At 40.1% G+C, this 24972-nt stretch overlaps 1 protein-coding gene across 2 annotated transcripts in view; it reads right to left on the bottom strand.

Moving 5' to 3' along the window:
* Positions 1-10058, bottom strand: part of kcnn3 (potassium intermediate/small conductance calcium-activated channel, subfamily N, member 3) — a 47470-nt gene extending 37412 nt beyond the window's left edge. The window contains exons 1-2 of one of the 2 annotated variants that reach the window (XM_044360322.1): positions 9531-10058; positions 7765-8891 (exon numbers count right to left, since the gene is read on the bottom strand). In XM_044360322.1, coding sequence (XP_044216257.1) covers positions 7765-8865 — 1101 coding nt within the window. In that variant the 5' untranslated portion in view covers positions 8866-8891; positions 9531-10058. The remainder of the gene's footprint in view (positions 1-7764; positions 8892-9530) is intronic. The other variant, XM_044360323.1, reaches the window with a different exon arrangement.
* Between the last annotated feature and the right edge of the window lie 14914 nt (positions 10059-24972).

The raw sequence follows: 24972 nt of genomic DNA, 5'->3' as shown, positions 1-24972 counted from the left end.
CAAAGTGTAAAGTCCAAATATACACATAATGGCATCCCTAAAGCTAACTAATTAACATTGAATATTGTTCGCTTAATCCTTATCCAAACACAAATCTAAAAAAAACCCCGTCAATTTGTGGGTTTAGGGGGACTTACAAGCTATGAGCATTTCTGGGTGAACATCAGCCAGGTGCAGTGACTTCCGACAGTCTTGACCTCACTGTGAGGTTGCCAGGCAACCAGCGGAGACACCGCACAGCAGAAGCCTTTTTCAAGGAAGACATTTTGACATGTCACAGCAGGAAAAGCACAGGTGTAAATGATAAAATTAATCACGGCTGAATTCCATTTAGCTGCTTCAGTTTCAGGGTCCTGGTATTGTGCATGCTGGCTCACTGTCACAGTGTAATGGCTTACTGAGACACTTGAATAGAACAGAGCCATCCTTAATGTTATTAGCGACACCTGTGCTTTTCCTACTATGACAAGTCAAAAAGTCTGCTGTGACGAAGGCCTAGTGCTGACAGCAGATGGATGAGCCATAGTTCATTGAGAAACAGCATAACAGCATGTGGCTACATTTAAAACCTCAAATTATTGTTTTTTTAAAAAAAAAACAAAAAAAAAACGAGATACGACATTTTAATGAGTGAGCTTCAGAGATGTTGATAGGAGTATTTTTTCAATTTGTATTGAGCCAGGCTAGGTCCGTGCAAATGTACAAACAATGAGAGTAGCATCAATCTTATCTAACTCTCGACAAAAACACAATAGTGAACTATTACTTTAAAAAAAACACACAAATAGCTGCTTAGTATGAACCATGCAGATTTAATGTGTGATATTTGTATGGATAAACTAACTGTAGGAGGAGGAAAGACTTTTGAAATAATGCTACACTACAGTGAAGCTGGTAGCTACTGTCAGTCCAACCTTAAAGGCAAGTTGTTGGATCAGTGATCAGTGACATACAGTATGTAACAAAACTGAGTCCACCGCTGGTCAATATTACTAAAATATGAATTATAAATCCTGTCCATTTAATACTTTTTTTTGTTTCTAGACACTACCCAATAAGAATTAAGCCTGCTCACTTGAAAAACAGAATGTTTGACTAATGAAACTATAATGAAAGATCCATATTCAAGAACGAATTACAAACAAAGTCAGCACACCCTCCATTAGTGAGACTCCATTCTTTCATTCTTCAATATTTTGTGTGCCCTTCTTTATTTATGATGGCAGATTCGATCCTCCTGGGCAGGGATGACACCAGTCTTGCCCAAATCTGTGGAGAGATGTGCTGTCATTCTTCACAGATGATTGTTTTCAGCTTCTCTTTGCTGGAGGGGTTTTGTTGCTCTATCTTCCTCTTTAAAATACTCTAAAGGTGTTCTATTTGATTCAGGTCAGGGGAAATACTTGCCAAGGTCATAGTTTTCACTTCTTTCTTCTTTAAAAACTCTTGTGTGATTTCTGAAGTGTGTTCGGGATCATTGTCATGTTGGAAAATTCTCCTCTCCTGCTAACATTCTTGAGAGTGGTAGTAATCTTTTCATTCAGTGTTTGGGTATACAAACTTGCATTCATAGTGCCATTTATAAATGTCATCTCCCCTACACCTTTTGCACTCATGCAGCCCCACTCAGCACATTCCTACTTCCATGTTTCATGGTTGCCACTATGTAGTCACTGTATTAGTCCAGGTCAATGCCAAACATGCTGGACCCCATCTGATCCAAACAAATTTATTTTGGTTTCATCTCACCAAAGAATCTGCTGCCAGTGCTCATCAGGCTTATTTTCAAGTTCTTTGGCAAAGTTTAATCTTGCAGTTTTATGCTGATTCGTGAGCAATGGTTTCCTTCTTGGATGTCATCCATAGAGGTTGACGTCATGCAAAGTCCATCGCACTGTCTGAGCACTCACTAAAAAAACAATTTCCACAGATAATCCTTGTGCCAAGTCAGAAGCACTTGCCTGTCTTTTTTTAAATGCAAAGTTGCGTAAATAACCTTCTGTTATTGTTAGTATGGGTCTTCCTGTATCTCCTAACCACTGTTGCAACTGTTTTGCACTGTTTTGGCTTCTGTTCAGTAGCCTACTGATGATCTTGTACCCTCTCCCATCTTTATGAAGTCTCACAATCTGATTTCTTACTTGTTCATTCAATTCCTCACCATGTGGAGCCATGTAGCATTAGACACAACCGAGGCCAAAATTGAGAAAGTTGTAGTATTCATAGATTCTTTTATAACCTTGTTCAGGCAATTAGTCTTAATTGGAAGTCACAGGTGTAATAATTTTTGTTTCAGTGTTTACAGGTGTAATCACTTTTGTTGCATTGAGGTTGTACTTTGAGGCCTATATTTTAAATATAGTCTATCTAACCTGTTGTTTTTAATTACAAATAACCTACACTTCACCCTAAAATACTACAATTATTGTAAGATGATACAATTTTGAATCATTTACCATTTTAGGGATAGTGTACTCGGTTTCGTTATATACTGTATATACTGTATGTTTGCATGTGTGTATGTATTGTGTAAGTGTGTGTGTAAATGTGTTTCTTTTCCTGTTTCTTTTTGTCCAACTGTGTATAAGTGTGTCCTTAGTGTGTATTGATCAATGGCTTGGTGGACAGCATGCAGAGATAATGAGCTTTTTGAGCTTCTTCAGTGAAAATACACACACACATGCACACACACACACACACACACACACACACACACACACACACACACACACCAGGTAGTATCTAGGGGAGGTTTTCCTAAATTGTCCCCACCTCACCCTTATCGACACAGCAAATACACGTTGCTTACCAACACATTACACTTGTACTGATAAGTTGTTCACTACATGTGTTGGTAATGAATATGAATGTGTGTGTGTGTGTGTGTGTGTGTGTGTGTTGTAATGAGTTAGCCTTGGGGGTCTCTCCCTGTCAGAGCGATGCCTTCTTGCAATCAGTCTCCAGGGAAACAGGCAGTAGACAGAGGAGCGATGTCACCTTACCAGGATAAACACACACACACACACACACACACGCACACACTCGACTGCACATTGACACACGCCATTACGGCCCTACACACTCAATTAAATCCAGACAAAGGGAGATGTGAGCACACATACGCACACACGCATACACGCACACACAGACCAGCAGGTGCACCCATGGGTACTAACATGACAAAACTGAATACATAGACACACACTCCATAGGTGAATATACACAGAGGAGGCTACATAAAGTCAGTGACGTGAATGTGTTACCGGTGGGTGATGCAAGTTCTAACACACCCATGTGTACCAACACGCTAACACATACAGAGCAAGATAGCCTAGTCTTGTTACACTGAAAGAAATTAGCATATTTGTACCTGTTAAGTAGCAAGACATTGGATGGGATAGCATGAGATCTACCGTCCCTTAGAAGCCTGTGATCTAGAAGATGAAGGGAGTGTTGACTAGAGTGAAGGAAAAGAGAGGAGGAGGAAGAGGAGGATGCGAAGAGAGAGGGGCGCAGAAGTGCTGAGATGGCTGATGGTTCCTTTAGAGAGTATGGTGACAGTTGGTGAGTTTAATTCCCTGATGATCTTCGTGTAGTGTCTGAAAAGCAGCACCCAGGCGCTATAAGTGGCCTAGTAGAGAAAGGTCTGTAAAGGTCTCCTTGTAAATGTCTGCGAGAAATGTCATAGATAGAGGGGGGGCGAGGGCGGGGAGGGAGGGATGGAACGGAGGTAGCGCAGGGAGAATGAGATGTTGTAAGCCTGCTGAGATGGCAATGACCCCATTGGGGAAACAGAGACATATTTACGAATCGCTAGGGAAGGAACACAAACACTCCATGTAAGTGAGAGGAAGGAAGGATGTGAGGGAAGGGAGAACGGGAGTGAGCTGTGCTGCTAATCTGTGAAATCATTGATGCTTGTGGTGAGAAACAGACTGTAAGTGGGTGTATGCTCACAAACAATACCTTATCCCTCTGCCTGTCTCACACACACACACACACACACTGTACTGTATGTTGTGGTGTCAAGTGTGTGTATTGACAGTGTGACAGGTGAAGTTGACAACAGCTGTGCATTCCCTCAGAATAGCCATGTTCCATCGCAGGCCTGAAACGTGGCGTGGAGCCCTGAGGAGCCACGTGGGGCTTAGTGAAATGATCTATTGATCTGACAGTGACAGGCCACATGCTAAGGTCCCAGGTGTCCGAGGGCCTCAGTTATTCTCAGATAGAGACACATGTCAGACTGGGATGCCCCTCCCCTTTAACCTGTTGCTAATAAAATCAATAATAGAAGCTCATAAAAGTGTTTTTGGGAGTAACTGTCCTCTCCCTGCTGTTAACACTAAGGTTTCAAGGTCCCTGGATAGCAACAGTAAACTGGTGACGTCGATCATGAAAAGTGGTCACAGTAAATTTAGAGTTAAAAATATGGTGTGATGCTTGGTTCTCTGTAGATGTACAGTGTAGAAACTCTTAAAACAGGTCTCAAGTTTAATTTATGATCGCAATGTGAAAGGCTCAGTTTTGCTTTTGTCTTGGATGCTCTTTGTGTGAAAACTTATAATCCTGCCTGAGAGCAAATTAAATTATTTCACATTTATGAATTAATTCATCATCCAATATTCTCTCTGCATAATTTATCTAGGCTCAACAACTGACTGGATGTTTACAGTACAGGAATTTACTGCTGTAGCCTTGAGCGCTGAATATACATACATGAGAACAGTTTCTTTTTTTTTTTTAATCTGCAACCAAAACTTGTGGCCTTGTGAACAAGTCCATGGCCTTGGTCATGGACTTGTTCTTTGTCTTGAGCTTGACTGAAGTGGACCGGATAATAACTGAAGATAGAGGCTACAATGCAATGAATGAAAAACCTTAGCTTTTGCTACAGTGTGTACTGACAGGGTTTGAAATCTACTTCTGCACATGAATATACATATGCTTACTCACTATGCCCACAGTCACGAACACCATGTCCTCCTCGGTTAACCTCTCTCCATTTATCCCTGCTAACACACACACACACACACACACACACACACACACACACACACACATACACACACACATCAAACCCACCCTGTTTAGTTCCATTCTTATTCTTCATCTCTATTTTTGGGAGCTAGATGGAGCAGCTGGACCTGCTGAAAAAAGTGCAGGAGCGTTTGGTAGACACATACACAAGCGTCGGCAGTGACATTTAGTTTATAGCAAGTCTTACGGAGCTGTTAACAGGATCTATCTATACATACAGGACATATATCTTTTTTTTTTCAATAATGAAACCTCTCCCTATCACATTTCCCCCTCTAGCTCTCTCCACCACCTCTCAGGGATGGCTGTCAATACACAGCATACAATATAGCACCTCTTAAAGGCATTTTCAATGTGTGAGTCTGTACAGTATCTGTGTACGGGGGTGGACAGTGCATGTGTGGGTGAGTGATTATCAATAATCAATAGAGGAAATCATTCAAGGCCCCCCCCTAGATTTAAAGCAGTGTATGAAGCTCTCCACTTCTCCCTACCATCTATCTCCCCTTCCATTCCCTCTTTCATCCTGATGATCTCCTATCCATTTTTCACAACAGCCAGCAGGCTTCTTTCCACCTCAATTATCTAAGTGAGGGCTTGAACTGTCTGTTGGAACTCTACTATCTGTTGGAGTCAAACCAAATCCGCAATTGTAAGAAAAAAATTAAAAAAAACACCCAACTTTGCACTAAGCATTTAAAATGAATTTTGATCAGGCTTTGCTGAAGCATACTTAACTCTTTCAACCCCTTCTAAAACCCTAGAGGGAGACAATGAAGTGCAAAGATAATTCAAACACAGTATTCATTCTCAACTCTGAAAGTCCTGTTCTTAACTAGGTATCTTAATGAGCATAGATTATCAATATGGAGAAAGCACTAGCAAACACAGTGGTTGCTGTGCTTGAATACATAGCTGTCCATCAATCCTTATTGATAGACAGTGCTGCCTGATTCAGATGAGAACTGTATTGGTTGTAGCTTAAGAACCTAAATCAGGCTTTTCATTATCGCCTTTCCTTTTTTCTCTCTTTCAACAGCCTTTCATTTCTCGCCCAGACGGTTCTCTCTTCCGATCACACTCCCCCAGTTTGACGCCCACTGGAGGACCAGAGAAGCAGGGGGAGGGAGAAAGAGAGGGGAAAAAAGAAAGAGAGAAAGAAAGAAAGAAAGAAAGAAAGAAAGAAAGAAAGCAAATGGTATAAAGAGACAGGCGTGGAGTTGAAATAGAAAAGAGACAGACAGAGAAAGAGAGCATGAAAAGTGTTGGCCGTCTCCTTCAGGGAGAAGAAGAATAGGCTGACAAAGAAAGAAATGAGACAAGGATGCATTGAGAGAAATTCAAATCATGAATTTTCATTAATAAAAAGAGACTGTCTCTAAAACAGTGATTTTCATAAAGTAATGAGGCAAAGGAGAATAAAAGGGAGCAAAGGCACAGGCAGGAAAACAGAAGAGACAGATTTCTCTAGCAATGACAATAACAGAGAGAGACCAAGTATGAACTAAAGCCCACAGTCTGCAAACACACAGAAAGAGAAAAAGATAGAGATGAGGGACACACCCAGCTGGCCTATTCTAATAGGCTACCAGTTCTGTGCACTCACATACACATCACATCCTCCTTCACATGATCACTGATCCATATATGACAGGCTGCATAACTGGAAGTGATGTTTCCACCTTATTAGCTAAAGAAAATCAACTCTCTGTAATGTGTCAGAGTAAAAAGAAGAATGGAATGAGGAGTGAAGTATCTGTGAATCAGGAAGGTGAGCGCAACATGCTCAAAGACTCACCGGGACTGTCACAGACACACACACACACACACACACACACACACACACACACACACACACACACACACACACACACACACACACACACACACATACACACATACACACACACACACACAACCAAAATAAACAGACAATAGCAGCCAGGGGCCGATTCAGCTTATTACACTCCCCATTACACAGACAAATGAGATCTTGGCCTCCAACAGATAATCTGCCCCCCATGTCCTCTGCATCGTTGCATTACATCACCCAGAAGCAGCAACTGTCAAGCCTGGTCATTACAGTACACAAGCCTCCAACAAAATGGACATGGTGCTGGTCAGACTGGGCAGGGTTTAGCGATCATGAATTAGCTGGTGAAAGCTAACTGCGATTATCAGGCCACTAAACTGTCAAAAACAGTCAAAGCTGAGGCGCCCCTGTGACCTGGAGGTTGAAAACGTGTAACATTCAATGTCCCTGGTTCAGATCTGGTTGGTGACCTTTGCTACATGTCATTTCCTTTCTTTCTCTCTCCCCCTACATTTCCTGTCGCTTTTTACTAGCTATTATCAAAATAAAGGCAAAAATTACCCAAAAACACTTACACTTAAAACACTCAGTCCCTAGTGTGGGCTAGACTCCAAAAACACTAGATCCTGCACTTCCCATGATGCAACTTATTAGTGTCTTTCATTGGACCCTTCCTGCCTGGTAAATTCCCTCATCTTTCAAAACTCCAGTTTGTAACGCAGGCTTTCTGTTATAAATTTGTAGTCTCCAAGCCCAAGCCGCAATAACCCTGATGACATCACTATGACATCATAAGGGTTATTTTCTCAGAGCAACAGAAAACATTGCACAACCAAGTACTACCCATGACTGAACTTAATGTGTCAAATCCGTGGAGTGCCCTTATAAATATCACTGGTCCGTACCCTCACCTTTGTGTACACGCCCCACGACAGCTCCGTCTCAATCACCATGACGACGATGCCAAACATTCCGAAGATGAGGGCATAGTCACTCAGCCTCTTCCTCTTCTCGAACAGTGCCCTGCGATGCCCCAGTTTATAGCCAATGTTTTGGTTCTTCCGTTTGGAAGCCTTGGAGGTGCTGCCCCGGGCCCCGGTGCCCACTGACCCGACCCCTCCCTGACTGCTTCCCCTCCCTGGCTGCGCCCGCCTGCTCTCCACCAGCGCGTGGTTCTGATGGTAGATGGACATCTGGTTGGATGTGGAGTCGGTGATGTCATACCTTCCTCTGGGGTATGGTGAGTCTTCTTTGGATGAAATCACAATCTCTGGAGGGCTCTGAATTGGGGGTTGATTGGTAGAGGACTGGGCCACCAAGGAGGTAGGAGGGGCTTCACGCTGGCGGTCATGCCCCCCAGCGGCTGTTGCCCCGGCAACAGCTGAAACACCGCCCTCTTTGGTTTCACTGCTGCTGTCTGATTCGATGAGGTTTCTGCGGGAGGCGCTGAGGCGGCTCAGGGGCTTCATGACCCCGCCCGTGTACTTACAAGAACTCATGGCGATCTCCGTGAAAGGGTTACTGTCCCGACGGTGAACCAGAGGGCTGGCCTGCCTGTGTTTGCAGCCCCTCTCTCTTTCCCTGTCCCTGTCACGCTCTCGGTCCCTCTCCCGGTCCATGGACGGTGAGTGGGAAGAGTAAAAGAGGGCGTTGTAGACCGGGGAGTTGTCTCCGCTCAAGCTGTGCTGCGAGCCCAGGCAGGAAGAGAGCGGGGTGCTGGTGGGGTGCAAGGCATTGGGAATGGGTGGAGGCAGGGGCTGTGCTCCAGAGGAGGACAGGGGCAACTTGGGGAGCGATGCTGGAGGCAAGCTGGGCGTGGCAGGGGATGGGGATGGGGTGCTGCCATTTAGACGGTCGAGGCTTGAACCTCCCATGTGGTTGGAGTGGTTCGATCCTGGCTGGTTGCCAGTGGTGGAGGGATGGGATATACTGCCCAGGGGAAGGAGGAAACGCTGGTCCTCGTCCTCGCTCCCTCCTAGCAGAGCCAGGCTCAGAGAGGGGGGAGGCTCCATGGTCACAGCTGTGGCCACGCACCTGTCTACAGACGAACACAAAAAAAGAGAAAAGAAGAACTGTAAAGACAGACAGAAGAAAAATGATGTAGAATACAGACTATTTATCATGATGGAAGGAGGAGCAGAGGAACATTGTGATGAATAACAGTTAAAACAAATGAACTCAAAACTCAAAAAGCTGAAGATGCGTGACAAAGAGGGGCAACAGAGTGAAGAAAAGTAGGCATAATTGGGGAATATGTTATTCCTTGAGTCACATTTGAGTAAGCTGCCCAGTCAGCCTCTCTCAGTGCTCTCTCTCCCTCTGTTTCCCAATGTCCTCTCCTTCTCTCACATCCCACAACGCTTCCAGCAATATATGCCATAAAATGTCATCTGTGTTACATTGTTGTTAGCCAGGAGGATGGTGCAAATCCTCTGGCTTTACACCATGGAAATGAGATCAGGCTCAGAGACTGAAGGATAATAATTCCACATCAGTCTTTTTTTTTTTTTTTTTAATAACAGGGGAAGTATTTGTAGTGACTGTGTGCATACCTCAGTTAACCATAAGTTGGCTGCATTTGGATGCATTTGATTGATCCAAAACAATAACCTACTTTTAGCATGATATAACCAGACACCTTCACGGCCCCATCCTCCCTGTCTGTTTCTCTACCTACCTCCTACCTCTTCTCTCTTAGTCCGTGTCCCCCAGGTTAGTTGTGTTGAATCACTGGCTGGATGAAAATAGACTACCACACTTTTTCTTTTTCATGTTGTCACGGCCATCAGCTCATCTTTTGCCTCGCCTCCTTTCATATAGGTCCCTCCACAGGTCCTCGCTCGTCTCTCGAAATTGTGCGTCGCTTTCCCACAGATGTTTGCTTCCGTCTCCGCTCCACTTGATACGATCAGTTTGTTTCTTTCCGAATCATCAGCGGTGTATAGACGGTGCCCATTTCGATCCCGTCAGTGACAATCGGCACGACATGAGAAGGAATAATCCATTATGAGTGGATTAAATCGGTCAACCTGTGGCTGCACGTCAAAAATGTGCAGCCACATAACCCGGCAAAATAGGAGGATAGAAAGAAAAAAAACGTAAAGCTGGTCGTTAAGTATGAGTCCTCAGATGAGCAGTGAAGTCTGTGATTTGATATGTGACTCCGCCGGCTTCCACTCAATCTACAGCTCACTGTCTCCCCGGATCTGTCTCTCACTCTCTCCTCCAACTTCGCTCCCTCTTCTCTCCGCCTCCAGACCTGCCGTTCATTCCCATTGGACGGAATCAGAAAAGCGAAATAAACGCTGGAAACAGGTGGTAGGATCTGTAAGATGTAGCCGCCAAACAAATGTCTAATTTATTGTACACGGGCTATTTTGGGGTTATTATATATTTTTCTACTGTAGCCTCAAAAAACATGTGATCCAATTTGGCATTTAGCTTCTGCAGCTATAATAACTACACGGCCTATTTGGACGTTTATGGCACCTGTTACGCCCGCTCAAGGACACTGCAACTGACGAAAACGCCAGTCAGAGATTTTTTAATTTTTTAAAAAAAATCTTTTTTCACATTTGCACAATGAATGTGAATAAATATGTAGAGCAACAATATTTCTTGCCATCACACAAATAAGTTTTACAAAGAAACGCTGCAACATATGGCGAGGAGGAGGGTGTGGAAGCAGAAGAAGGCGCGGCGCGGTGCGTCTCTGTGAGCCTATATGGAAAAGAACTGAACACTTCTCTCCGTTGTGATTGAATTTACTGATACAAGACAAACGAGATTAAAGTTTAGGCTATAATAGGATGCTATAATCTAATATATGATTTTCATTATGAATACCTTATACAATTAAAGTCACGCTTAAGAAAATTTCTGATGGATAACTTAGAGGAGGTGGATGTAACCAGGGATTCTCTGATACAGCCCTATAGCAGACTAATTAATTTATAATTCTAACTCTAAAGAGTCTATTCAACATAATCCTACATAATTAGACTATTCTACCTGGCCTAATCGTGTGAATATTATGTTTTTCTATGTGCGTAATGTGCGCCCCTAATCGGATGAGCGCAGACGCGAAATTGTGTGGGAGCGGATTAGAAGGTTTCCTCATAAAAGGTCAGCCTATCCTGCGATTATGCAACCTGACAGTCATCTATAAAGCAAATCATATCGTGTGGAGGATGATTCCAAGTATTTAACATCAGCCATATGCCGACGCCTCACTCACACAGTTAATGTGGACTGTAGACAGACAGTGGTCCATTAATGAGAGAGAAAGATGGTGACCTCCTACATTATGTTTTAATCTACTGTGGATATCATATTTATTTGTATAGCTTTGCTGATAATGAAGCTCTATGAGTCTCTCTGACTCAGATTATTCCATCAGTTCCTTTTTCATGATGGGGAAATGAACAGTAATGTGTTGTTTCTGCCCTGGGAGGATTCGTGATGGGTCAGTGATGGAGAGTGTGTGGTTCAACAAGCAGTAAGATTTTCAGAAAGGCCCAAGGACAGGTCAAAGGTCAGGCTTGCACCATTACAGATCAAAACCATTTATTTAGCCTTACTGTGGACAACGGGGAAGACATGGTAAATGAGATAAATAGGACAAAAAATTATGTATTACGGAATGTCCAATAACTTGTTGGGGTTGATTTTAGTTTTAGGTTGTCCAAGTGAGGATATTTTTTTTTTAGGATTTTTCGGATTAGGACTGGGGTTTAGGATGAAGGTTAGACTTAAGGTTTTGGTTATGGTAAGGAAAGAGTTAGGATGATTAATGTCAGAAATGTAGAGTGGAAACAATTAGTAAATAATCAGTTAGCTGATACAACAGAATATCTATTCACAATTACTTGATACTAGATTAATCATTAATGTCATTTTTTCATGCAAAAATGTCACATATTTTCTGATTTCAGCTTCTAAATTGTGAGAGTGTGGTATTTTCTGTATTTTATATCACTATAAACTAAATATCTTTGAGTTTTGGCCTGTTTTTCAGACAAAACAAAACATTTTAGGAGGACATTTTCACTATTTTCTGACATTTTACAGATCACAGTTAACGGATCAATCAATTAATCAAGAAAATAATCAGATTAATATTGGAAATAATAGTAAGTAGTAAAGGCAGTTGAGGAGTTTAAAAGAGTGTACGTGTGTTTGTAGAGCATAAGCCCATGAGATTTTGATCTCACCTGCACAGTCAGTAGATTCCTCCTATTTGTTTTTTTTTTTTTACAACATATCTGCTCAAATAGTCTCAACTAAATTATGTAAAGAATAATAATCCAGGATAAACTACAATGTTCTGGCAGCAGTTTCTTCACAGCTGCTCTGCCAATAAAGCACAAGAGCGACAGTAAGACAGAGAAAGAGATTTGACAAACACAATACAATACAATGAAGCATGGTAAATGGAAAAAGGGCTGCCAGAGACCCAGAGGGACATTAGAATGGACAGAAAATAGAAATGGTGGTAGGCCGCACTGTATATCTTTCACAAGTCTTAATATTGTTGACAGAGGTTAGGGGGCAGCGGAGAAAGATGGAGAGTTTGGAGCAATGAAAGCAGGAGGGAGTGACAGAGAGGAGGAATGATGGGTGTATTGAATGAAAAGGTTAGTCCACAGTCCTGCCCTGCAGCATATGTCAGATGTATGGAGTGAGAAGTATGTGAACGAGAAAGTGAATAATAGAATATAAAGAGGAATAATAAAGTGGGGTAGCAGTTGCTATGCCAACACTGTAGTATACAAATGAGTTCTCACTCCACCTGATCCATCTCTCTCAGTCTTTCTCTTTCTTGACTCGCTTGCGAGTTTAAAGCCACATAAAAGCTTGGCTACAGGACATAATACTGTATAAATCACATAAAACTTCCAAGTGACACAACAGGCGAGTGGGTGGGAGAGGAAATAGAGGAGGAGAGTAATGTGTATCTGGTGGAAAAAAAGGAGATGTATAGGAAATGTGAGAATTTGGAGAAGGAAGCTCATTAGTGAAAGGAGAGAGGCATTGATTAGACTCTGAACCATAAGGACAAAAGGACAACCCCCCATTTGAGTACAAAGTGTTATATCAATATATATACATATATTTTTAATGATTGAATTAGTATTACTGATACATCAATGTATCAGCAGCATTAACTACTGTACATACTATTGGGTATTTTAACATGCATCAAATGCTTTGCATTTAATATCTCAACCTGCAAAGTAACAACTGTAAGTGTAGCTTTTAGATGGTAGAATGTAGTGGAGCAGTACAATATTACCCTCTGAAATGTAATGGAGTAGAAGTATAATGTGGGAATAGTATTTAAGTAAATATAAGTGTATTAAAATCATACTTAAAGAGAACATAACATGCACATTTCCAGGTCTATATTTTTGTTCTGGGGCTCTGCTCTCTGCTCTCTCTGCATGATTTACAGTTCAAAAAACTCCTTATTTATCTTATATTGGCCATTTACGCAGCCCCTCAGTTCAGCCTCTGTCTCTTTAAGGGTGCCCTCCTGATAACCCACTTTGTTCTGATTGGTCAGCTCCCGGAAGTTGCCCCTCGGTACACTTTCGACCTGCTCTGGAGGCTACGTAAACAAACAGTAGTGGTAGGATTTCACTTTTTTCCCCAGTTCTTTACTCGAAATATAAACTTTGCAAATACATATGTACATGTTCAAGCCTAAATCCAAGTGGACAGTAGCTGTGTTTATATGGACCCTAATATTTGACTAATAATCAGAATAATAGCCCAACCAGAATAAAAATGCCTCATGTAACCACCTCAATTGGAAGAGACTGGCCTGATCTGGCCCGATTGGAAGGAATTTTCAATCGGGTTGAGAAGGGTGGTGTAAACCTTTGATATCCATTCAATAGGAAAACATTAGTCCCTAATAACCATGTAAACGCTTAATCCGATCGTTTCTCTCTGGTTGGAATAAGTATATTCTTTCTGCACATGTTTTCCCCACGTGGGGATAACATCAGGTGATGGGATGGTAGAGAGAGAGAGAGCATGCGTGTGAGAGAGAGTATGAAGTTGTCAGCTGTGTATGTAGCAGCGCAGTGTGTGTACAGTTTAGGTTATTTGTCACTGAATAAATGCTACAACTCTTCAAGACCCAAGCCAAGTTCCTGTGTTTTGCTTGCCACCTGCTGATTACAGTGAAGGGGGTTAGCCCCGACTTGACTTGTTTATCAGACACCTGACATTATAACAGTATTTAAATGACAGAAAATCACCAAAAGCATATGTCCCCGTAAAGTACAGTACCTGCGTAAATGCACTTAGTTACATTCCACCACTAAACACTCTGACTGAGCAGGGAAGTCGATCAATAAAGAAAAGAAAATGGAGGAGATGATTTTTCTCTTTCTCTAAACCACACACCTGTTGACCAGGTTTATGGTACATGTCAGAGAAGTGATGAGTAAGTGCATTGCATAGCTATATGGCTCTTCTTAATAGACCGCTGGGCTGGCCCCACTCTATCAGACACGCTCTAATCGTTGCCCTACACCGGCTCCATCGTATCCTAATGGCTCAGATTGCATTAGGGGCCTGGAAACTGTGTGGGCTAACCCACAGTCTAAAACCAACCGTTGTAAGCAGATGGATCACTCTGATCTGACTCTCTGAGAGAGACTAATCAACTACAGAGAGTGGGGGACTACAGGGGGTAAAAGATACAGAGGAGGAGTGTGTGTGAGTGCGTGTGTGTGTATGTGGGAAGTGAAAGGGAAAGCTTGCATAAAGCTGTGGGTATCGCGTCCGCTCTCCCATTTAAGTGGCGAGCAAGCAGTGCAGAACATCTTGCCTCCAAACAACTGTGCCCTTTTAATGAAAGGACAGACAGGCACACACACACACATATACACAGCATACGGATAAAGCTTTATTAGACTCTATATTAGACTCTATATCATTCAGAAATTGTATTAGACACAAGCAAAATACCTACCATTCCATGTCAGGCTTTGTTCTATAAGATATATAATAAGGTATTAAGTGGAGAGCCTCAGGCCTTTGGTTAAGTGTGCTGCTTACACATATGTGCAGCTGTCTTGTTTCTAATATTATGATGTGTTTGAAGAGTTCAGAGGTTAATGACTGTTTCACAGTGTCAGCACGAAAGCAAAGTGTATGATGTGGTTGGTGCTGATGTACAGGATGGTGTCTTTGTGTTGCAGTCTTCCTCAGTCAGCTATCTGCGGACAAAAGGGCACTAGTCAGCAGACTATTGACTCTGCCGGATATCCACTCATACACACTTTTCCTGTCACTTTTACATTCAGGTCCAGTTATTTCTTCCCTCTGAGACTTCATGGTTGGCTTTAAGGTTTCTTAGGCTGGACATTGGACAGCTACTCTTGTTCAGTAGTCCCTAAAGCTCACTGGTACCCTGATGCATCAGCTTCTGTATCTTCATGCCAAGTGGTCTCAACCAGGCTAGGTGATTAGCTTGGTTGTTGTTGAAGCCACATATCACAGTGCCAGGGGCCAATGGTGAGATCATATTCCCAGTTGTCACTAAAAAGATGATGACTGTGGCCAGTGCTCCTCTGCCATCAACATCCCTCTTTGAGACTGTTTGCCCTCCTGATCCATCTCTTCTAGAACAACCTGTTACTTGATATCATCATTATCCACGCCACTATCTCCACACTCCTTTAGTTTAATGAAATCCAAAGCAGGGCCTACTTTGGATTTCCAGCCTGATGTCCTCAAGTGTGAGCGTTGTGTTGTTTTGATGTGCTGTTTCTGTTGCTTCCCCTGGTTTTATTGCCCCAGCTGCTAACAGAGCCCAAAACAGTGATACTCTGTGACAAACACTGGAGTTGGAGGCCTTATCCTAGTCTGGTAATCAGACTGAAATAGTATTTTACTTCATTATTATCATAATTGCATCCAAGGCTTTGGTCCTAACCAATGAGTAGCGAGTAATGTTTCTGTCCTGCCATCGTCATTTTCAGTGGACACAATTGCTAGGAACAGTTACATTCAGCATTTTTCACACCAGGGACCTTTGTTGCATGTCATACCCATCTCTCTCTCCCCTTGCTTCCTGTCTGCTTCTTCACTATCCCCCATCCAATAAAGGAAAAACTGCCCCCCCCCCCCCCCCCAAAAGAGTAGTCCTTAATACATAGCCTAATTACATAAAACACATTGGAAATATCATAATTTACATTGCAAGTATATTTGTAGCATGCTTCACATTCAGTACATTTAAATACATGTTAGTACAGTTTCAAGTCACAGTTACAGTTTTCAAGTACAATTAAAGTGTATTGGAAATGCTCAAGCGGTTTCTGGGTTGGTTTCTGTTTCAATGAATTTACTAAGTGCTGTCCTGCTGATGAGATTATTGATTATTGCAGCTGTTCTGATAACCATTGCATCTCTATAACCTTCTGTTTGTTCGCTCCACAAGCACATTTTTCTCCTCCTCTCCTCTCTTGTCTCTCAGGCATCTCTTGCTGGACCAGAACCCAATCAGGAACCACTCTGCTTCCCTGGCTGTCGGTGCCATTTCCAGAGGTTTCGGATCCTGCAGGAGTTCAGCCTCACCTCACATCTCTCATTCTGAATGATGTCTTTATCCTTCTCTCTCTCCTGTGTGAATAATATCTTTTCTTGTCTCTTCTCCAGTGTATGAATGGTGTGATGTGAATCTCCCCTGTGTGCATGTGTAGTCTGTCTTCCTGCCAGGTCTCCATGGTGATGGAGGTTTCATGGCTCAGGTCCTATTCTGTTCTGGTGGCACCTGGAAGCTGCTTGGCATCCTCTTCATCACATTCTTCATGTGTATTATAAATCCATTATAATTTAGTTATCCTGTTCATTGTCTGTCCATCCTGAGAGAGGTATCCCTCCTCTGTTGCTCTTCCTGATGTTTCTTCCATTTTTTCCCCTATTAAAGTTTTTTGGGGGGGAGTTTTTCCTTATTTGAATTGAGGGTCAGGGGATGTTGTATTGCTATACAGACTGTACAGCACCCTGAGGGAAATTTGTGATTTATGATATTGGGCTGTACAATTAAAATTGACTTGACTTGAACTTCTCTTCTGTCCATAGTAATGGCAGTGTGAAAAATCTGAGACCTGATCTGCATCCTCATTGTTCTGAGAAGCTGTGTCAAATTTAAGCCTCTTTCTATGCATAGGCATCAGAGAGTCAAGGTCTCAAGCCTTTTTACAGTAGGAATGCTATATTGTGTCACCCTTGATTGAAGAGGCAATTGGCAAAGTATGCCTGCAAGTGTGTGCAGCTGTCCTCATACTAATATTTAGAAGTGTTAAAGGAGTTCAGACGCTAACTACAGTTTCAAAGTGTCAGCATGATGGTAAAGTTTATGCAGGGTTGGTGTGTGTGTGTGTGTGTGTGTGTGTGTGTTGGAGATGACTGGAGCCTTCCTGAGTCAGCTGTCTCCTATCTCTCAGCTAAATGACAGTGCCTGATTCCTCCCAGATTTTTTGCGTCACTGTATTCCTTAAAAAAATACCATTAAGTGCAGTGCATTTTACTAGTACCACAGTGGTAGAGCCCTAATTACAATGCCAGTGTACCTACGTAATGCAATAGTGCTGCGCCATCACTTTTGGGTCAAAATTGCCATGCAATAGTACAATAATCAACATTATTGTTGCATGGAAAAACCATCACTGTGCCAACATAGAATACTATGTGCAGAGTAACTATTATTACATTTAGCGACCCAATTTAAATAGGAAAATAATACAAAGAACATACACTTTATGTCAATATGATTTAAGGAAAATCCAAATACCTGTTTCCAATTATTTGCTGTAGTTTAAAAAGCATCACCACATGAAAAATGAAAGCATATTGAACATTTATCAAAGATAAAAGTAGAAGATTTCCTTGCAGTAAAAGTATAAAGTGTAAAACAGAAACAAACACAGTACCTCAGCATTTGGATAAAATTGATCTATGTGGAGTCCTTATTACCAAAATTCTGCCCTTCTGGCCTCAGTCTCCACATAATCTAGTTTTTTTTTAGATGTGTAATCTAAAAGAGTAAATGAAAAACATCTTTAATTAGCAACAGAGTTCTCATGATTGTATGGTTCTTCTCATTTGGCCAAATATACTCCTTGCATAATATAATCCTGGCCCAACTTTCAGTAGAACATGTAGATGATATTATATAACATAAATAAGCTGTACTGTTTCTCAGTCTCTCCAGTGTGTTGCTGCCTTTCTATTCTGTAATGACAAAATAAAACTGTAAGTTATATAGTACACATAATCTATATACCAGATATTTTGTGGCTAAAACATCCCCTGAGCCTTGATTTTGTTATATTTCTGCTATGGAGGTCCACTCATGAGACAAAATCAATTTACTTTTAGGGTATGAAAAGTTAAACAGATCAAATATCATATTCATCATATTAGGTCTGTAATATTCACCGCAGCCTTGCATTACTCAAGTGTGACACATTTATAATGCATTATGTGTCATAGTTTTGAACAGCCCAAATTCACAGAAAAACTCAAAATAAGAGCCAACACACTATCCAAGATTACCAAGTAAAGACACTTGGTAATATTCATATAATTGTAAGTCTGTTGGTACAAGATGTTACTCCGCAAGAGTTCAGATTGTCATAATTAATGTATACCTTTGTTCACATACTGTACATTAATGTATGTACAAGTAACATTACCATGTTTTTATAATGTCATGGTGTCATTTAGGCCACAGTGTACCATTTTCACAATGACCAATACCTCTACAAACTGTAAAACATTGCTGTACCACAATATGTGATTTTGTACTATGGCCAGTACAATGGGTAGTACCATGTTGTATTTTGTTCATGGCTAAAAATAAAAAAAATATACTGTTTATTCTGTCTTATTTGTTCCATTGTATTAGACCATAGGTTCTCATGATCTTGTGTTTTTTTAGCTCAGCTTTCTAAGCCATTTCACTCCCCACTCAGCCTTCATATATTCCCCCCTTCCCCGTTCTCATTTATTTCCTTAGGAGAGCATCGATTGGCTCGTTTAAGCCCTTCAGTCTGGACTAATATTTCACTCCATGCAGCCCCATTTCACTCGTCCGCCTTTGCCTCCATCGTGCTTTACTCCTCTCCCCCTATCATTAGTTGCACCCCTCTACCATCCAAATACTCGTGTGGAGAGACAGTATGAATCCAACTTGCCCACAGTATTACACACAGACCATTTGGATGGCACATGCACATACTGTATCTTTAAATCGCTATTGCTTACTTGAGAGGCAATATTGAATATAACCTTAATCATAATTAAGAGCTCAATTGTTAGACTCTAACTATAATTAAAAACAAGTCCTCCAAATTGAATGACCACATAGGTCGTTGGACCCTACACTCCAGAACGACCCATATGGTGTTTTCAGAACGACCAACAGGAGCATTTTCTAATGAGGCGCTTCTATCAGCAGTAGTCAGCAGGACAACATCATTTGTCAAATCACTGGTAAAAATAATTATCTATTATGATGTGATAATGCTGTGGTTAAGGTCTGGTTAGGTTTAGGCACAAAAAACAACGATCATACTTTGGGTTAAAATGATCACTTGAACTACTTCCTTACAAATCTCGTGAGAGTTTCGCAAATCTAGGGTTACCATCTAGACATGACCACACGATCCCACCTCCGATTATGGAAAGGTCTCACCTTAATCATCCAATTTACAATGCGGACTGTTTGAGACGACACATGAAAGGAACCTCCCCTGAATGGTATTCAGGTGAAAATCTGCAAAGAGATGGACATTCAGTTCAAGGAGGACTTTTTAAAGGAAGATAGCGAAACCCCTGCCAAACTTTGGCCCAAGGTGCAAGAAGGAAAAAAAGGCCCTTCTAAAACTAGGCTATACACTTATTGATAGACGCAGAATTGACCCTGACCTGATATTTCCAGCCAGGTAATACTCAGACACTTTGTTAAAGTATACAAGGTTTTGTTACATGTAGCTATACTAGATGGAATTTAATTGATAGAACTGTTCAATAAAAGGCTTTAAGCCATACATTTATTTCCAATAAGTTGGTGTGGTTTTGTTATTAAGGACAATTACAAGATACTCTGCCTCTTTTGCACATGGAACTTCACATTCGGTTGGAGTAATGGTATTATTTAACAGGTTTCCAGGCATTGTAATTGACCATAAAGGATAGAGAAGTTCACTGGTTAATGGTGGTAGTGGAAGTAAATGACAAATGTTATATCTTACTATGTATCAATGGATATAATAACAAAATTGTTAATAGAGAAATGTGTGCGAAACTTGGTAAACTTGTGAACAAATGGAAAATAACCTGTACTTCAGATACAGTGATAATGGGTGGAGACTTTAACATAGACCCTGATTCATGGTTAGACCGAGTACCTCATAGAAGCCCACAACCTGAATATACAGTACTTACACTATACTAAATTTGTGTACAACAGCAAATGTGATTGACTACTGGCGGATATCTAACCTGACTTGTATTCAACAGACATGGTTTAATTCTTCAGGAAACAGACAATGTTCAAGGCTAGATTATTGGATTATCTCTTGTGAGCTGTGTAATGATATTTCAGACTGTGGAATTTCAGCTTCTCCACTCACAGATAACTGTATGAATAGTCTAACCTTATCAACATCTAAGCAACCTCAGATCTCTGCTAATATTTGAAAATTCAATAATGACTTGTTGCAGAATGGAGGATTTTGTGAACAGATGAAGACTCTCATTGAGGAGGATGAAAAGCTAGATATGTCTATTATGAATAAATGGGAATGGTTTAAATATAAAGTGGAACAAATAGACATTGACACACGTAAAAAATATCACTTGTAAGGAATCATAAACAAAAGGAATTGATAGATAAAAATAATTCATAACACTATTGTCAGAAAACATAGAATTACAATCTGTACAGTTTCAGTTGGATGAGATATACATAGTGAAAGCAAATGGAGCTTATATTCAATCAAGAGCAAGACAGATTGAACAGGATGGAAAAAGTTGATCTTACTTCTTTGGCCTTGAAAAACAAAGACAGACTAAGAAAAAAAAATCTTATGACCAATGATAATGTAATAGAAGATCCAAGATTGATTCAGGATAAAATTTGGCTTCTAGTCAGTCAAACTATAAAAAAAAAATCAGTGTGATTTTCTATTTGAAAACGTCAAAGATGACATCAAAAAACTGAATGAGGAAGATAAATATTATTTACTTGATGAGGAATAAATGAAAATTGATGTAGCATTAAAACAAATGAAAAATGGTAAATCACCAGGAATTGACGGTTTAGCATCTGAATTTTTAAAATGCTTTTGGGATGATATTAGGAAGTTATTATATAAAGCATTTTTGGAATGTATTCAGAAAGGGTGTTTACCCTCTACTATGAAAACAGGTTTAATAACATGCTACCTAAAACCCAAGAAAGATTTGTTGTTGATAGACAACTGGAGACCAATAACTTTACTATGCAATGATTACAATTACTTGTAATATTTGTTAATCATCTTAAACTTGCTCTTGGAAAACTTGTAGAGGAATATCAATCAGCTTTTATTAAGAGAAGATATATTCATAACCAAGTTAGACTGATTCTGGATATGATTGACTATCAGTCATTTATTCAGTCAGTCTCCTTCAACACTGGAATTACATCAAAATTTAAGGTTTTATGCAAGATTAGACAAGGTTGCCCAAATATTTATATTGTGTACGCAAATGCTAGCTTACTTGATTGTGAACCATCCTCAAATAAAAGAAATAACCATTTTTGATTATGAATACTGAATTAGTCAATTTGCACAATTTGCAGATGACACAGTAATCTTCTTAAAAGACAAATCCATAATTGCAAAAGCCTTGGACATATTTCAATCTTCTCTAGAGCATCTGGTCTGTGTTTAAAGTTGAAAAAATGTGAATTGTTACCTCTTTATCCTTGTGTTGAGGCAAATGTTGAATCCATTGCTGTTAAAACTAAAATAAGATACCTAGATATAATAATGCCTAAAGACAGAAATAAAAGAGAACAAATGAACACAGAAGAAAAAAATAGATAGTATGAGAAAATCTCTTAATCATTGGCTCATAAGAGATCTTTCTGTTTTGGGCAGAATTCAATTGACAAAAGCAGAAGGTGTATCTAAACTAATGTATCCATTTCCTCATCTTTATGTTTCTCCTCAAATAATTAAAAAGGTGAACTCTGTAACTTTTAATTTTACATGGAAAAATAAAACCCACTATCTAGAAAAATCTCAGATAACTCAAGACTATAACAATGGTGGCCTGAAAGCCACTGAATTTGAATCTATAATCGGAGTGTTCAAGTTGAACTGTATAAAAGCTTATTTGGCACAGCCTGGTCCTATATATAACCAAAATGTTTATTCCAGAAAGTTGGAGGGTTGGAATTTTTGTTGAGATGTGATTTTGAGATTTCTAAACTGCCTACTAAGCTGTCAGATTTCCATAAACAGATATTGTATTATTGGAAAATTATATTTACCCATAATTTCACACTACATGGCTCCACCTTGTGGAATAATAGAACCATTACAATTAATCGGAAGACCTTAGTTAAACAATAGTGGTATGAGAAATAAGTTGTATATGTTATTGATTTGATGGATAAACATGGCCATTTTATACAGTTCAATTCATTTATTGAGAAGTGTGATTTAAAATGCTTGTTCAGAGAATTCTGTCGCATTTGCAAAGCCATTCCACTTCCTTTAAAACACATGATACAAAATACTCTTACATATTCAAATGTGTCTATTAAGTTACCTGAATTGAAGATTGGTGAAGTGTACATTGGTGAAAGAAAATGTAACAACAAAGTAATTGGTAATGTTTTAAGATAGAAATTATTTTCTTATTTTAAAACACCATTAAAAGTAAGAATAATTGATAACGGAACAATGTTAATGAACAAGTATTGTAATGATCTTAAATGGCCAATTTCACCTAAAATAAAAGGCATACAGTTTAAAATTATGAAGTATGTTTATCCAGCTGCTGAAACCTGATGGAAAAGGTCCTTGTGGATTTTGTTTGAAAAAGCCTGAAACTGTTGAGCATTTATTGTTTTCTTGTTTGGTCACATTGCAGTTCTGGCAGGATCTTTACAGCTGGTTATATATCAAGACTGGCATTCCCTCATTTGATTTATTTCAGGTTTTGATTTATATGGATGGTTTCTCAAGGAAGGTGTTGGATATGGTAAACATAGTTATCATTATGGGTAAATATATATAAATAAATGCAAATGGAAAAAAAGTAAAGCCTCCTTAATCACCCATAAAGATGTTATCTTAAGAATAATCAGTCTCTTAATGAATTATATGAGGTCATATCTAAGCCTCTTTCATTTAAAGTTATAGCCCTTGTTGCTCAAATTCTTTAAGTTTACATTTTGTTATATTGTCAATATTATTTAAATGTTTTTTTCCTCTTCTTTTTCTTCTCTACTGTTTTTTGTTGTACAATGCATATGTGTGTATGTGTATATATATGTACACTAACTATATGACTAGAGGTATATGTATATGTATATATGTATATTTTCTGGCCTTTAAATTATTATTTTGTATGCAAGCTACTGTTCCCTTCTTGTGTTTGTAAATTGTAATTGTTCAATAAAAAGAAAAAAAAAGGTCATAATTACTACTAACATTATAACCTATTGTGTCGTCTTTCTGCTGTATGTCTTAAAAAGTCAACTGCTGTATGTCTTAAAAGACATCCGTGATTTTGTTGTGGTTGTGATTCCACTGCTACACACCCTCCTCTCATCCAACATGCTGTTTGGGGGAATTAACGATAAAATCATTTATGAGGCACTATACTGATTGGCTGGCTATACTGCCTTGTCTCTTGACAGAAACAATCACTGCTCAAGAGTGGATCTGATGCTACAAAAAATGATTCAGAATTATACACAGAATATCACTAGGCTATTTGTTCCCAGTGAGACATCACACCAGGTGACAGCTCTAAATGGCTTGTTCAAATGTTCAGTGTATTTTCATCACATTAAGATGTCCATGAAACAGTGTGGTGTATCAATATTATCCGCCATCATGATTTTACAACCGACAGAATCCCAAAACCCCAAAACCCCAACCCACCTGCAATAATGATTATCGCCCTGTAGCCTAAACCTCTTTGGTGATGAAGAGTTTTAAAAGGCTCATTCTACCCCAGCTACAGAGGGATGTTTGTGGGCTCACAGACCCACTCTTGTTTGCCTACAGGCAGCAGAGAGGTCCTAAATCCTAATAGCAGAGACAACCTAAAATACTTAATTCAAGACATGGCTAAAAATGTCCACACCCTTAAGTACAGGAACATAAACATACCCAGCCTGAAAATGTTAGGGCCAAATTATTATAAAATAGAATCATTCTGAATTTACCATTGGCTGTGTAATTAATGTGAGTCATATACTATAATGTGCTGATCTATGGGCGAGATAAATGTTTACGCCCTAAAGATCTTGATAAGAAAATCTACCAACAGATTTTGTCTGGCGTCCACCATGAGCATCAGGTCACTAGGGGCTGATTTCATGTAGTCTCTCCCACATAGGTACACACACACACACACACACACACACACACACACACGAACACAGCTCTCGGCTCTAAGGTGTGGACACATTTCCATCTGCTGATCCTTTAGAGCATTGCAATGCGCTCTGCAGCTATTTAGAGCCAGACCGGATCTAAACGCTACCCTGAGGAAAAGTGCCTCGCTGAGAAAAATTAGCATCTCAGATTTACTCAAAATTTTCATCCCAGCAAATCTCTTTCCAGTCATTGCTTCTGCTTAAGTGCGATCCGCAGCTTTGTCATGAATACTTTAATTTAGGTCCTGAAAACAGCTCAACAGCAGCTGCCAGAATATCTATAATCCCCCAAAATATTTCAGCAACCCTGTATTAATCAGACACCTCGACCCCCAGGTGAAGCAAGTCCTCCTCTGGACTAAGAAGCACAAATAAATAAATACTGTGTAACTCTGATGAGAAGAAACTGCCACCAACACATCAC

The sequence above is a fragment of the Thunnus albacares genome, chromosome 8, assembly GCF_914725855.1.
Source record: "Thunnus albacares chromosome 8, fThuAlb1.1, whole genome shotgun sequence".
In the NCBI taxonomy this organism is placed as follows: domain Eukaryota; kingdom Metazoa; phylum Chordata; class Actinopteri; order Scombriformes; family Scombridae; genus Thunnus; species Thunnus albacares.
This window is presented reverse-complemented; position numbering and strand designations above follow the sequence as displayed.